Source organism: Sphaerodactylus townsendi, linkage group LG06 (assembly GCF_021028975.2).
Source record: "Sphaerodactylus townsendi isolate TG3544 linkage group LG06, MPM_Stown_v2.3, whole genome shotgun sequence".
Classification (NCBI taxonomy): Eukaryota; Metazoa; Chordata; class Lepidosauria; order Squamata; family Sphaerodactylidae; genus Sphaerodactylus; species Sphaerodactylus townsendi.
The window spans coordinates 66,229,197-66,244,056 of NC_059430.1; the positions used below are offsets into that span (position 1 = coordinate 66,229,197).

Sequence of the window (14,860 nt, forward strand, 5' to 3'; positions counted from 1 at the left end):
GTGTCCATTGGTTCCAAAAAAAGTGTGCAGGGTTTAAAAAGATGGTTAAGAGGAGATGGTAGCATTAAAACTTCAACAGAAATCTGGACTTTTGTTTAATTGATAAAGAAAACATCCGTAACATATATGCTTTTAGTGTGGTTTAAGTGCTATATTTTATTGACTGTAGAAAAGGGGAGGGCCTTACACTCAAACGAGACTTTAATTTGTTAATTTTCTGGTATTTGAAGTTTCACAACTTGTTTTTATGCATATCCCAATCAAACTCAAATTTGATATACTGTCTTATCTAAATTAAAATTATACCTGGTTTTTTTTGTGCCTTAATTCATTTTCTTATCTGTGATTTATTGTTTTTATTATGGCTATAAGTGGAAAGTGGCATGGGCCTCACAGGACAGCTGAGAGGGCCTGTGTATAAGATACCCTGGCTATTACTGCAATATGAAAAATATTGTCTCATAACTGTACACTACATTAATATACTTTCTTTGATTTCAGATATAAATAAGTAGATGATTACTAAAACAAGTGTAATACCTATGTAGAGAAATACAGATGAAAGGGATAAAACCGATTTCCAGAAATCCCCTGCAAGCCTATAAGTTATGAAAGGAGTGAAAAGAATTGATTCTCCCATTATAGGACAGAACATGATTTATACACCAGTGACAATTCTTCTATAGTTTCCTTGTCTTCAGTGTGGTTGCCCAGTGATTAATCACAGCGGAAACAGGACTTTCACTTGGCAGGTTTTCCAAGACTCTCTGTCAGTTTCCTCCTGTTGGCCATTCTACCCCACACCAGGGTGTGTGTGTGTGTGTGTGTGTGTGTGAGAGAGAAAGTTAATTAGTAACTGGCAAATCTCTGTAGTGTTATACTGTCATAGTGAGATATCAATTAAAAGATAAAGATAGCAGTGGCGTAGCTATCACGGGACGGCGTGGGGACAGGCACCACGGGTGAACGCTGTTGGGGTCATGTTGCTGGGGTCACTACGGGGCAGAGTGGGGATGCAGCCCCATACATCTCCTCCTTCCCCCTACCCCTGCCCGGGGCCGCTTCCGGGCCAGCCTAACCCAGCCAGGCCCAGCGGAGGCTGCTGTTGGGCAACCCTGCCCGGCCTGGCTAAGGTAAGGGGGTGTGTGGGGACCCATGGGGGGACTCAAGAGTCTGCCCCGAGCTCAGTTTTCCCTAGCTACACCCCTGAAATATAGTCCCTAGTGCAAGCACCAGGTCATTACCAACCCATGAGGTAACAATGTTTACTATACTCTGTTCCACATAAAGACTTAAGTAAAATTGTAATTTCATCCGCCATTTCCTCCTGCCCCCCCTTCCACGTGCTCCACACTTTCCACTTGCAGCAACCTAGTCCAGACTAGATGGCAGATTATGCTTATAGGGTGCCATTGCCTTCTCCAGTCATCTGGGTACTCATTTTACCAACCTCAAAGAAGGATGGAAGGCTGAGTCAACTTTGAGCTACCTGAACTCAGGTTGTCAGCAGAGCTTTAAATGCAGTACTACAGCTGATCATTCTGTGCCACAGGGTTTACTTAAATGTCAATTACCATTAAAAAACCCAACAACCCTGGAAAAGTCTTTTCCACCCCACAAAGAAACCCATAGAAAAGATGACTGGTAGTGAGCATTGGGGAAGGAAAAAAATAGCATCAATGGGGATGGTAAGGGGAGGGGGTAAATCCACATTTTTCTGTTCATGCAGCAGCCACCAAGGCTTTGCTGTGGTATTTTGTCAAATTCCCACAGTACAAAATATTTAGGAAAGACTGCAGGAAAAACCAAGGAAACACCAAGTTCATAATTCCCAACCCTGTGTGGGAATAAAGTAATACTTCTGCTGTCATCAGCACCAAAGCTTGACCTAAGACCCGCATAGAAGTGACCCCAAAACAGCACACCCAGGAAAGCCTTTCAAAAATCCATTTTTGAGCCCAGAGGGTGAAGAAAAGGAAGCCCTAGCCATTTGTACCCCAGGGCAAAGATAAAGGGCATGTTCTCAAATCATTCACAAGTCAAAATTTAAGTCATATTTATTCTGAAGGAAACCCCACTGTGTACAGGATGGATTAGTCCCAGGTGTTTGATTGCCCGAGTAAAATCACTACAAGGACTAAGGTAATCTGGTTTAAAACCGAGGAATACAAGGCTGTGGCCTCCTACAGTTGAAATGCGAATGCTAATCCGAACTGGTCCTGTTCGGCTGGGAAACCGGGCGCCAAGGATGAGTGCTATCTCATAAAGGCGGCATGTGGAAGGAGAAGACTTTTTGCGTGTGCCTGTGGGGACCTGCTTCCCCGCCAAGGGTGCTGCTGCGAGGCGGCTCTTATCTTCCCTTTTTGCTTGACCGCCTCTTCCAGTCCTTCCGGTTGCTGCTGCTACCGCAGCTCTCCTCATCCCTTCCTCCACTCCTCAAACCGCCGCAGGAGGAGGGAAAAGCCTACTCTGGGGTTGCCGCCGCCACGGCCGTCTGGGTGCCGCGGCCTTGGCCAGTCTGCGGGCGGCTGCTGGTTGGCGACGGGGGGACACGTGAGGGAAAGGGACGGGGGCGAGGGAGGGAAGCGGGGGCGGTGGCGGTGTTCCCCGACAGCTGGAGGTTGCAGCCAGCCGCGGCTCTTCGCAGCAACAGCGGCGGCTCCTCCTTCCTCTCCGGGTCGCTTCGCTCGCGCCAGCCCCCGCCTCTCCCCCGCTCTCGCTCCTCCTTATTGACAAATACACAAAGGGCCGGGCCGGGCTGGAGAGGCGTCTGGAGCCGGCATGGGAGACAAGAAGAGCCCCACAAGGTGAGGCCAGGCGAGGCAAGAACCAGCGGCCGCCTCAAAGCGTCAGGCCCGGGGGGGCGGGAAAGGAGGGGGGGGTTCTTGCTGCCACAGACCCCGGTGCAACGGAAACGATGGCGAGAGAGGCCGGGGACTTCGCGATAAGCCGCGGCGGCGGCGGCTGGGGAGCCGCGAGGAGGCCCTGAGGAAGGAAGGGAACGAGGGAGGAGGTGAAAAGCATAAAGCCCCCGCGGCGACGTCTTGTTTTGTCTCTCAAACCTCCTCCTTTCTCTCTCTCTCTCTCCCCCCTCCCATTTTCGGTAGGCCGAAGCGGCAGCCGAAGCCGTCCTCTGACGAGGGCTACTGGGACTGCAGCGTGTGCACCTTCCGGAACAGCGCCGAGGCCTTCAAGTGCATGATGTGCGATGTGAGGAAGGGCACCTCCACCCGGTGAGTGAGCGAGCGAGCGAGGGAGGCGGCAGCGCTGACACGCGTCGGCCCGGACGAGCGGACAGGCGGGAAAGGAGGGAGAAGGAAGAGCGACGCGGGCCCGAGGAGAGGTTGTCCGGGCTGCCGCTTGGAAGAAGGGCCCTCGCGCCTCCACCGAGCTACCGGCGCAGGCGTGTTTATGACCCGTTCCTGCTTCGGAGAGCGGGTGACAGGAGAGAGTGGCTGGGTAGCAGGCACCAGCTGCATCTAGGTTGATTCTCAGTCATTTGCCCCTCGTTTTTCTTCCTCCTCCATAACCATTCTGCTGGCTAAGGTGGAATATCTTTCCGTGAACGTTTATCATTAGCTCCTTCCGTACCTACTGAGTGCATATTGCCAGCCGTGCAGTTATGAGAAGATGGAAAATAAGCTCCTTTCTGAACAGTTTCTTTGCTGTGTGTTATGTGTGGTACATATAAGTGTTTACTACTTTTAAAATATACCTGCTTAAGGCATATAGTATGCATATTTTGGAATGCTTACATTTACTAGACAGATATTGAACTGTTCTACAAAGTGTTAAAAAAAATTTATCTGTTTGAAGAAATAATTGGGTCAGGTTTGTAATGTTACTTGGGTTGCTTGCCTAGATCCCCCTGTAATTTTATTTACTGTACTTAAATGGTGCAGTGTCAATGGTCTGCAGTGGTAAATTATTTTCCAGAGTCAGTCTCCTGAATATGTATGCTCATATTATTATTTGATATTTTTAAGACAGGAGCATGATCCTAACCTCTCATTTCCCTTTCATGATTATTTGCTTACAGTTAAAATGCCCATTTGTCAAAATAGGTGATGGTGGTGCACTGGCGAGAACAGCCAGCAGATGCTGGAGTATGATCTTTTGTGTGTGTTTATTTACACGTGAGGATATCCCAACCAAGGTAAACCTTGGGAAGCTTCAGTGGAACCATCTCAGCACTCTGAAGGCTGCTACTCAGTTAGCAACTGTATGCTTGTCACTGTGTCCCTTTCCTACTTCCTGATGGTTAAAATTGAGGGCATGGCATGGTTCCCTCTCTTGCCATAAACAGCCTCCAGCAATAGCAGATGTTTCCCGTCACCAAGCCATTATACCAGTTGCTGCTCAGGTTTTGCCCTTAGGATGCTGTCCCCAAGGGTAGTGCCTTATTTCTCCATAAAAGCAGATGGCAGCAATTCAGTTACATAGGAGAAAGTAAAAGCATGTATGATGGGAATGTGAACTCTACTTCCTACCCTTGATGACTCCTGCTTACGAAGTCAAACCTGCTTCTAGCTACACAGCCCATCATGAGATCTCTTTCTTAGTCACATGAGGATGTAATGGCATCTTCAGAAAGGATGTTTGGAATTGACATTTTAAATGCTTTTACTATTAGTAGTATTTTCTGCCCATTTATAGTTGCCTTAAAAATGAATCATGCAAGGCATTAATTATGTACTTGTGAGTAATTTCTCAGACACTGGGTTGTATAATATACAAATGGAACTATCCAGTGGTGGCCAACCTATGACACTCCAGATGTTCATGGATTAAATTCCCATCAGCCCCTGCCAGCATGGGAAATGTAGTCCATGAACATCTGGAGTGCCATAGGTTCGCCACCACGGAACTATTCTGTGTATCAGTATCAGAGGAAGGAAAGTGCTACAGTGATCAAGTATAGAGTGAAATCCTACTATCAGTTTGCAACTTTTCTGGAAAACATGTTGGCTTACTTAGCTTTTTTATTTGAGACATTTATATGCCATTTATTTCTTTGTTCAAAGCGATTGGACAAACATAGAAAATAAGTTGTAAAGCCATTCTCTCAATAGTTGTCCTTGGGACAACTGTGTAAAGACCTTGCTTCTAGCAGGAGATGTTCCTTATTTTCAGTGACAGAACATGGAGTATGTCTTAATATGTGAAATGTAAGTGGCAGTGGAGCTGATATACACTGAGGTGGTCTATATGGGCTCAGAACTGTGAAAGGTAAGCATGAGCATTGCTCCAACACTAGGGCATAAGCATATCCAATCAGTATTTAGCAGGTGTGGCATTTTTTTTCCAGCTGCAGCTTCCACATTTTTTGAAGGCACCTCCATAATGAGTGTATTTTAGGGGTTATAAAAGCATAGATTAGATTCTGAGGTGTTCCCCCTCCCCCCAAAAAGGTTAAATTAAGATGACAAAGAGCACTCTGGCAACTATCATCACCTACTTATCCAAAAGCAGGACAAAACTAGGAACAGTCATAATGTTGGAACCTGTTCAAATAGTGATATCTCAGCTGCACTTATTTACAGTCATGGCAACTTCATTCAAAGCCTAGAAATTTATTTTTTATTAATTACACTTGTTATATTGCCCACCCAGAAGGGGGTTATTTAGTTTCGTCTGTTTAAACTCACCCAGTCGATCATGATTTCTCTTATATGCTTAGTTAACAAAATGTAAGATTTGAATTTTCAGCTGTGAATTAATTCTCACTGGCTTCATATTGCGTCAGTGACCACACTAAGGCCAATTATACACAGCTGCTCTGCTGCGCAGCGAGAGAATGTTTATTTTGCGGCAGAGATTTCTGTACAGATGCGCTTACGCTTATAGCTTACACTTATAGCACCGCTGATCCTGGAAGCCCTGTGGTTTGCAAGAGCAGGGAAACCCCGATGTTTCCTTCTCGTTTCAGGGTTTCACTTCTTCTGTGTTATTACCCTGTCAAGGTGAGATTGAAGACTGCCATTTTTGCTTTCATTATTTTTGTTTTTTAGGGAAATGCCAGTTGTCAATCCCTGTGAGATGTAGGGGGTGGGATAGAGATTATCTTCTGCACTGCAAGGATTCAGAGCCAGAAGCTCAGACAGCCTGGCAGAGAGGGAGTTTGGGAAGGGGGTGTCTTGGCCACTCTCTTTGTACCGCCCTGTTCCTCTGCTAGAACGTGTGTATGTCTGCGTGGGGTGGGAGATGGGCTTGTTCAATTCCAGGCTGCATGCGGAGAAGCTATAACTCCCTGCACCACCTGGCCCTCTCAAGATTACTTGTCAGAATTGCTGCAGCCACAAGCCAGCAAAGGCTGAGCAGGGTCCCGATCACAGAATGTTCACATAGGAGCAGCAACAGATACCCCTATCTGATTGCTGAAGTGGGGCGCAGGTCAGCAGAGCTGTGTGGGGAGACAGCCTGGTCCAGCTGGCAGAGAACAAGTAGTTGGGAGCCTGGCCAGGGATGAGTGGGGAACTTTTCTACAAAGAGGGTTTCTATAAGATTGTTATTCCTCATATTGATATTGTGCAGGCTGCTATGCTTGGTTTTCTTTTCTTTTTTTAGGGAAATCCCAGCCATCGATCCCTGTAATGGAAGGTGGGGTGGGGGGCGCCTGTCTTCCCCTTCTACTGTAGGGATCAATTCCTGGCATTTCCCTAAAAAGAACAAAACCAAGCATAGCAACCTGCACAATATCGATATAATAAGGAATGTCGATATTGCATTTTAAGGGCTAAGCTCCCCTCCCCCAAATGGCAATTTTCAGTCTTGCCTTGGATGTGATGCCTTGGATGGGGTGTTATGCAGGCAAGTCATGCAGCAGGCAGTGGGGCACCTCCTCACTGTAAACAAGAAAACATGAGAAGGACCTACTACGACAGAACTGCAGGGTGAGCAGCATCATGGGAAGCACTCCGTGCATGATAGGCCTAAGTCTGTAGAAGACTGAACTGGCGTGACTGTACTATATTCCAGGATGAAAAGTGTTTAGGAGGAGTAATATATTTGCAGCTGTGTACCCAAATCCTGTGCTACTATCACTGAGTGTAATGGGTCATTCTCTGAAGAAATGCATCATCATTTGTAACTGGAAGCTTGGGTTTAAGTAGGGTTGGCAGGTTGGATTTCTATTTTAATGGATGCATTAATTTATATGTCACTATATTGTTGTAATATTGGCTATCTGATAAATTACTGTGCAGATATAAGAACACTTTCATGAGAGTAAGCCTCATTGAATACATCTGAGTAAGATTCTGGGTAGACCTGTTTAGGATTGTTGTCTTAGAATATCAATTTAATAAATTCAGTGAAGACTAAGAAGATCAATATTTCAGCTGATGTTTTTTTTAATTTATTTTATTTATTATTGGATTTTTATACCACGAGGGCTCAGGGTGGTGTGCAAATAAGTATATGCAGACAGGGGAAAGTTAAAAACCAGTACAAATATAATACAAGCCCTGTCTCCTTATTAAATCCAATAACAGCAATATAGTCAGCATCCGAGAACTAAAACCGACCCCCCTCGGGGAACCCCAAAAGGTCCCCCCTAAATGGGCCACATAATAAACAGATAACAAGGGGAGGAGGGGAGGAGACCGGGGGCACCCTCAGCAGCCGACCCCCCCCAAAAGCCCAGCGGAACAGCTCAGTCTTACAGGCCCTGCAGAACTCACCAAGGTCCCGCAGGGCCTGGACAGATGGAGGGAGGCTGTTCTGCCAGGTGGAGGCCAGCCGCATCATAGAGGGGTCAGGGACAACCAGCAAATTGGCCTCTGCTTAATGCAGAGACCGAGCTGGGACATGTGGGGTAAGACGGTCCCGAAGGTACGAAGGTCCCAAGCCACGTAAAGCCTTAAAGGTTAACACCAACACCTTGAAGATGTCTCGGAACTCAACTGGGAGCCAATGCAGGCTACGCAACACAGGCAAAATATGGTCTTGAAAAGCACCTCCTGTGAGCAGATGAGCTGCTGCATTTTGGACCAGTTTCAATTTCCGAATCAGGCGCAAGGGAAGGCCCGTTTCCAGAGTTATACAATATTTCAACAGAATGTTTATGATGAAGCATTATCAGACTCGCAATCCATCTATCCCACACACACATTCTTATATATTATCAGCTTACTACTGATTTTTTTTTTAAAAAATAGTACATTAATGTGCTTCAGTATCATTCTTGTGCACCAATGGTTAACAGTACAGGCAACATTGGCAAATGCACAGGTCACCCTTTGCCAGTGTTCTATGTCTTGGAAGATTTTGCATGTTCTCTGTAATATATATATGGTAAATGAATCCATATAGTTTGCTTAATGTTTTACATCCCTATCATTTCTGGTGCAGTTCTATGCATGTTTACTCAGACACTGAGTTCCCTAGTGAGTCTGTTTAAGGTTGTACCGCTAGCTACATAATGAGGATTTTTCTTTCTACATTAAATGTCTTTGGAGATACTCAGATATTGGGGAACCGACAGATTTTAAGAACTATTTCCTGGATCACATCACAGTCCATCTAATGCAGTGTTTTGTTTCAACAGTAGCCAATTAATAATAATTTGGATGTTTATAAACAGGTAACGATAATTGCCTTAGGCTTTATCTCAGACATCTAGAAATGTTCTCTCACTGAACATCAATATTCCTTTAATTCTTCATGAGGTGGTGGCCATTGTGTTAGTATTTATTCTATTTTATTTATTTCATTTACATTCTACCTATCTCTCCAATGGGAATTCAAAGCAGCTTCCATCATTCTTCTCTCTTCTGTTTTGTTCTCACTACAATCCACCACCAAGCTTTTATAGCAGAATGGGGATTCCAGCCTTGGGTTACCAGATCCTAGTCTAACACCCTTAACTATTGTACCGTTCTGGCTTGTGGTATGAGGAATATCATATGCTATTCTAAACTAAAAGTAACTTTTAAAAAAATATGAAGACATTTAAAAATTTTCCTCATGTAAATTAAGACTGCCACATGAACTTCTGCTCTGTTTGAGCACAAGAAATGTTACAGTCTGGCATCTTATTCTCTTCTATAACTTAAGTGCTGTACAGTTTTTTGGTTGTTGTTGTTTCTCCACTTTTTTTCTGAACTGCCACTGCTGTTTTATCTATTCCTTCAAATGAATGTTTTGTACTGTAAATTTTAATTTGTTCTGAAATTCTTATTAAACATTTATACAGTAATTCCTCCATATTCATAGTTGCATTGCGATGTGAAGTGGAAGTGAATTAGGGCTAAAAATAAGAGAAATTGTAGCTGCATAGAGCCAAGGAGAAAATAAAGAATTGCACCCGTCTTTGAGAGATGAAAAGAAGACCAAAGCTGATGGTGCGAGTAAAGAAAAAAAGTATTATATTATTCAGCTAAAAATTCATTGTGCATTTGGTCAGCAGGCTTTTTCTAGGGAATCTCTTAGTCTCTCAGTGTTCTTTCAACAAGAGCACAAAATCTCTACTCTCTGATTTTGTACTTTTGTTGAAGGAACACCAAAAGACAGCATTCCCATGATAAAGTCTGTTGGCGGAACACAGTGAATTTTCATCTCTCAGCTTTGCTGAACCTACATTATAAGTGAACATGAAATATGTTCATGGAATATAACTGCACAATTTTTGCAAAAAACAAGTCAGTTTTTGCAACAACCTTGATTTACAGTTTTGCTCTGTTTTGAGAAGCAGCTATCATTTTTATATTGGGAAGTCATTTACAAGAAAGGGTTTCTTTCTTTTTTTTAACATTATCTCACTCACAACTTCTCCTGACTCTTTAAGTGAGAAGTTTGTAACTTGATGCACACAGAACATATTTTTAGCAAGTTCACAAACTCTGAAAAATAGAAATTGGTAAAATGAAATGAAGATAAGTTTTGTGTGCATGAGAAGTGGTTGCAAAATTTCAGCACATTGAAAATTGAGGCAAATTTTTAAAATTTTTACCATTCAGCCATTTCACATGGGATTTTTTCCCCTTAAGTCTCAAGATAAATTCTCCCTGCCAAATCACAGACTGAATGGTCAGTTTTTGATGTCTGACGAACAGAATATTCAGACATTATGTTGGCAGAACACTGAAAAACTAAGGTAACCATACAGACATTACTTTTTTTTCAAACTGTAAATATAATCTGGCTTTATTACTGTCTTAGTACTGGCTACACTTTGGCGGATTCCGCATGGGTAAATACCCCTCCCCCTTGAATGGTACAAGCACCATTCCAGGGGCGCTGTTTGCATGGCCACCGCCTCTGAATGGAGACAGTGCCATGCTTTTCCAAGGAAAACGCTGTTTCACTCATCGAGCGAGGCATTTGGGAAACAGTGTTTCCCTGCTGGCGCTGCTTTTCAGCTCCTCCATTTTTCCCTATTCACCTTCTCTCCTTACCGAGCTCCGCAGGGAGGGGGAGGCACGCCCACGCTGCCCTTCGACCCCCAGGCGTTGGAGGACAGCGTGGGTGTGAGTCCCCATACCAACAGAGCTTGGAAAGGAGAGAAGGTGAGTGTGGGGAAAGGAAATGGAGGCGCCTCCGTCCTCTGGGGCCGCTCACACCTCAGCGTGCAAACAGCCCTGGGGATCCACCAGCATCATATATGCCAGTGGAACACTGCTGCCCCCGCCTGTGCAGAATCCGCCTTTGTTTGGAGTTTGTGGTGTTAACTGCACTGGAAGATAAAGTAGATTTTATTCTGCTTATGAAAAAATATTCAAGGATGGAATGTATAAACTGAGCATTAGTGACCTTTTGGTTGTGCCTGTACAATATTTCTGTGTGCTGAAAAAAGTATACTCAAACCAGACTTAGTCCAAGAAAAAATATTGTCACTGGTTTGGTAGGCAACGATCTGTGGCCAAAAACTGTGGTTTTTACATGAAAGACTCCTGTATACCCTTGTTAGGCATGTAATCTGAATTCTGACAAGAGATCCCCATCCTCCTTAGGAGTTCACATTTTCTTCTTCCTTCAGCCATTCAAAACATTAGCAGGGGAAGAAGGAATTGTGAGAATGCTGCTTTAGTATGTCTGCGGCAATCTGTTTTGTATCAAACATAGGTTTATAGTGTGTGTGTGAATACATAAATTATAGCTTCTTGTACATCTGAATTCAGAGACAATGATATGGTGTGTATATACAGCTGCTTATTAGGTAGTCCCCCTGTGCAAGCACTGGCTCATTAATTTACGAAATTTTAGGTTCCTTCATACAAGATTTAGACATTTTCTCTTTAGATTGTTTCACAGGAGGATGAAGCAAGACATGTTGATTTTGCAGTGTTAAAGTCTGAAGGATGTACCATTGGTGATAAACCACTATTGCTGAAGTTAATAGTAGCCATTTCATAGTGTCATTTGGTATCTGGAATTTCTGTAAGTTTGGGGATTGGGGAGTGGTCAACAAATATGAAAATGGTTTTTTTTTAAAAAAAAGTTGAAGGAATTAGTTCAAAAATAATCAAATGTTTAAATAGGTAGTCTGCTTTTGTGAGTAAGAAGATGTGATTCTGGTCATGCCTGTTATCTGTATACAGATCTCTTTCTTGCTCACATTACATATGCATTCAGGTCTTTATCTGGCATCAATGCATCACAGTAAATCTGAATAGATCTAGTTGCAGTATCTGGTCTTTAGCAGCAATGTTTACAATTCTTTTGTAAATTTACATTTGAAAGACATTACACAGTATCCATTTAAATCAGACTGAGCATAAATTGATTTTTTGGGACTGAAACCAAATATGGGTTTTGAATGTGAGAATATCAGTATACGGTAAAATGTATGGTGTCATAAGTGCCAGATGATACAATGGATGAATTCTCTTGCCATTATGCTTTTGAAAATGAATTCTTTCTGTGTAGAAGTGATAGCCTCAGATGGTTCCCAAAGGGCATTATTTTGCATTGTAAAATCATTGCCAAATATTGTACTAAGCTACATGGAAATCTGTTAAAACCTTCAGTGCTGAGGAATGCTAGCAATTATGCTCCCAGAAATTTGCAGTTTCAGTTTATTGTGTATTTGTTAATATGTATATATTTGCAAACTGTGATTGTATAAATTTGCTTTATTCTGAATTGATATGAGCATGGATGAAATTTATTGAAAAATAAAAATGAATTTTAAAAGTAAAAATATGTGCATATAAAAATGTAGTAACAGAGAAGACTTTTAATGAAAAATAAATATTCTAGTACTTTTGCAGAATATATAGGTATCTATATATCACATTAGTGCATTTTTAGATGTCTTGCTCATTAGATTCCCTGAGGCATCTGTTTGGTCACTTTTGAGATGATATTTTAGAACACTTGGGATTTATGTAAAGATCCAGTCGGATGTTTTTTTTTTCTATCTTGCATGTACCAGCTTTATCCATCAGCAGCTATGGCCAGCTTTAGTTGTGCAGGAATGTCCATGGGGATATGTGTCCGTATACCCATTCCACTGAAAACAATGCGTACCAAGTGGATGGTGTGCTTCATTTATAGTGCTATCCTAACCAATGTTACATCCAATAAGTCCAGTGCTTAGGTGGGACTACCTGAATTAGGCCTGAGGTAGCTACTGCAGAAATATTTTTTGCAATATTGTTTTGTTTGGTTATGACATGGAGGACACCTACAATAACATTTGATTGTGGTTGGAAATCATTTCAGTCATTAGCACTCATTGTTTTGGTTAATATGAAAGTAATGCTTGTGACAGAAGCAGGACTGTTATGGCTTGATGGCAACAGAAAATGTTGTAATCGTAAATATTTGCAAATGATGTTTTGGAACATTTATGCCAAAAAAGTATATGTGTTGAGTGTAAAACATTTATGCAGATTAAGTAAATGCACATAATTTATTTTGCTTTGAGCAATACTTTTAAAATATGGATATTTTGTGAAAGTACAACTGAAGGAAAAAGATTATTTTTAATTTTTGTAACCCGCCTTCCTATCCCCATAGGGACATCAAGATGACTAACTATTAAAACCTACAAATTAAAATATTATATTAAAAGCTATTAAAACCAGCATGCAAATACATCATTAAAAGAATTTAAAACCAAAGCGTAAAATAAGTAGAGAAGATAAAAACAACTTTAAACATTGGGAAGGAAGGAAGGAGATTCTATGGACAGTGGAGAATGGGGATTAGGAATCATATCTATGGAAAAGAGATCTCTTTAGAGCCCTGAAATGTTAATATTTTACAGATATTTTTCTTAGCTTTGTTTTGTAAACTTTCCCCAGACTGCAGATATTCCTGTAAGTTTCTTTTCAAAATTAAAAGGACCAGAAACTAATAAACTAGAAACTAATTAAATTAAGCAATAATTTTAATTATTAATTAAATAATTATTGATAAGTACACAATAAATTATTTAATAGCTAATAATTTATTGATTGTTAAAATAAAATACATTATTAAAAATTAAATAATAAAAAACAAGATTTACTAAGGTGTCTTGTCCTGTATTAAATACCAGTTTCTCCCTTGTGAAACACACACCAAGATATAACCCTGTAAGATGTGCCTCTTAGTTTTATCCAGTCTTGTTTGTTCATCAGGCTAAAAGAAAATACCCTTTAAAAATTACAGAATATTAAATTATAATATTATTTTCAAGTAATGTGTGATCCAAGGTGGCTATATTGTACAGTTCACCAAAGATGCAAATAACTCTTCAGAAAGTTATTGCCCACTCCTTTCTCTAGGATCAAGAGCGGAACAGGACACACATCATTTCTAGATTCTCCTCCTTTTGCAGGAGACTTCCTCAGCAAGACTCAAGCTGGTACTCATTCATCTTATTTCAGCCTTAAAACAAGAAATTAGCAAAAAATTGTCCGTGCAGCACTCACAGTTATGTTCAGACCATATACTCAAATAGGATGTTGTTCAACTACAAATTCTTCAAATAACAATTTTCCCTTGACATGGGCAGTGAGTTTGTGAGAACATGCCCAGAATTACTGTAGTTCTGTGACCATGTATGACTAAAACTCTGTGCTTAAGGTTGTACATATTTGAAGGTGAAAGGATGATACATTCCACTTATGAAGTGGCAGCATTCACACATACTTCTTTCACAAATGAGTTCATTCACACTGCAGCCTAATTAAAGCTTCTTTAATATTTTCATGCAACTGGAAACAACAGAGGAAATCTGAGTCACTTCTGAGAAGGAAGAGAGCATAGAAATCCACTTTACTTTCATTGCTTCCCGTCTAGTATAATGCTCATCTGAAAAGACATTGACAGACAGTGGGGATAGCAAGATCAGCTGCGGATGTGTCTTTTTCATAGGAATTACATCAGAAGTCAGGTTTTGTGGTGTGAATTGAAGCTTAGCGTAATGTTCTCTACTGCCTTGACCTTTGAGAACATGACCTGCAATGTTAAAAGTTACTTATTCTTTCACTGTTTTCCTTTTGCTTCTTTTATAATGAGCCATTGAAGTCTGTCTGAACTCAGGTTTTGTTCATCCTTCCTCATCATCTCTTGTACAGAGCAGCTCTAAAGAAGTGAGCACAAGTTCATGTCATTATAGCGCAAGACTGTTTGCATGAGCTAATGAAGCAAGTTAAAGGAAATTTAAGGTCAAGGGCTAAAGAAATAACGTGAAAGCTCTAATCTGTTGAATTCTGTCCACTCTTCTTTGTTCTATGGATCTGAACTCCTTGGTAAAACAAAAGCCTATAGTGCTATCCTTTCATAGCCCTGGCCCCTACCTGGTGGAACAGGCTCCCTAAGGAGACCAGGGCCCTGCAGGACCTTCAAAGTTTCCGCAGGGCCTGTAAAACGGACCTGTTCCGCCAGGCTTTTGGCCAGCCGGGATAGCCATGTCATGTGGATGGGG

At 41.9% G+C, this 14,860-nt stretch overlaps 1 protein-coding gene across 1 annotated transcript in view; it reads left to right on the forward strand.

The window, feature by feature from the left end:
* Window positions 1–2,534: 2,534 nt before the first annotated feature.
* YAF2 (YY1 associated factor 2) overlaps window positions 2,535–14,860 on the forward strand; it is a 34,751-nt gene continuing 22,425 nt past the window's right edge. The window contains exons 1-2 of the mRNA XM_048499946.1: window positions 2,535–2,807; window positions 3,108–3,233. Of these exons, the coding sequence (XP_048355903.1) occupies window positions 2,782–2,807; window positions 3,108–3,233 (152 nt within the window). The 5' untranslated portion in view covers window positions 2,535–2,781. The remainder of the gene's footprint in view (window positions 2,808–3,107; window positions 3,234–14,860) is intronic.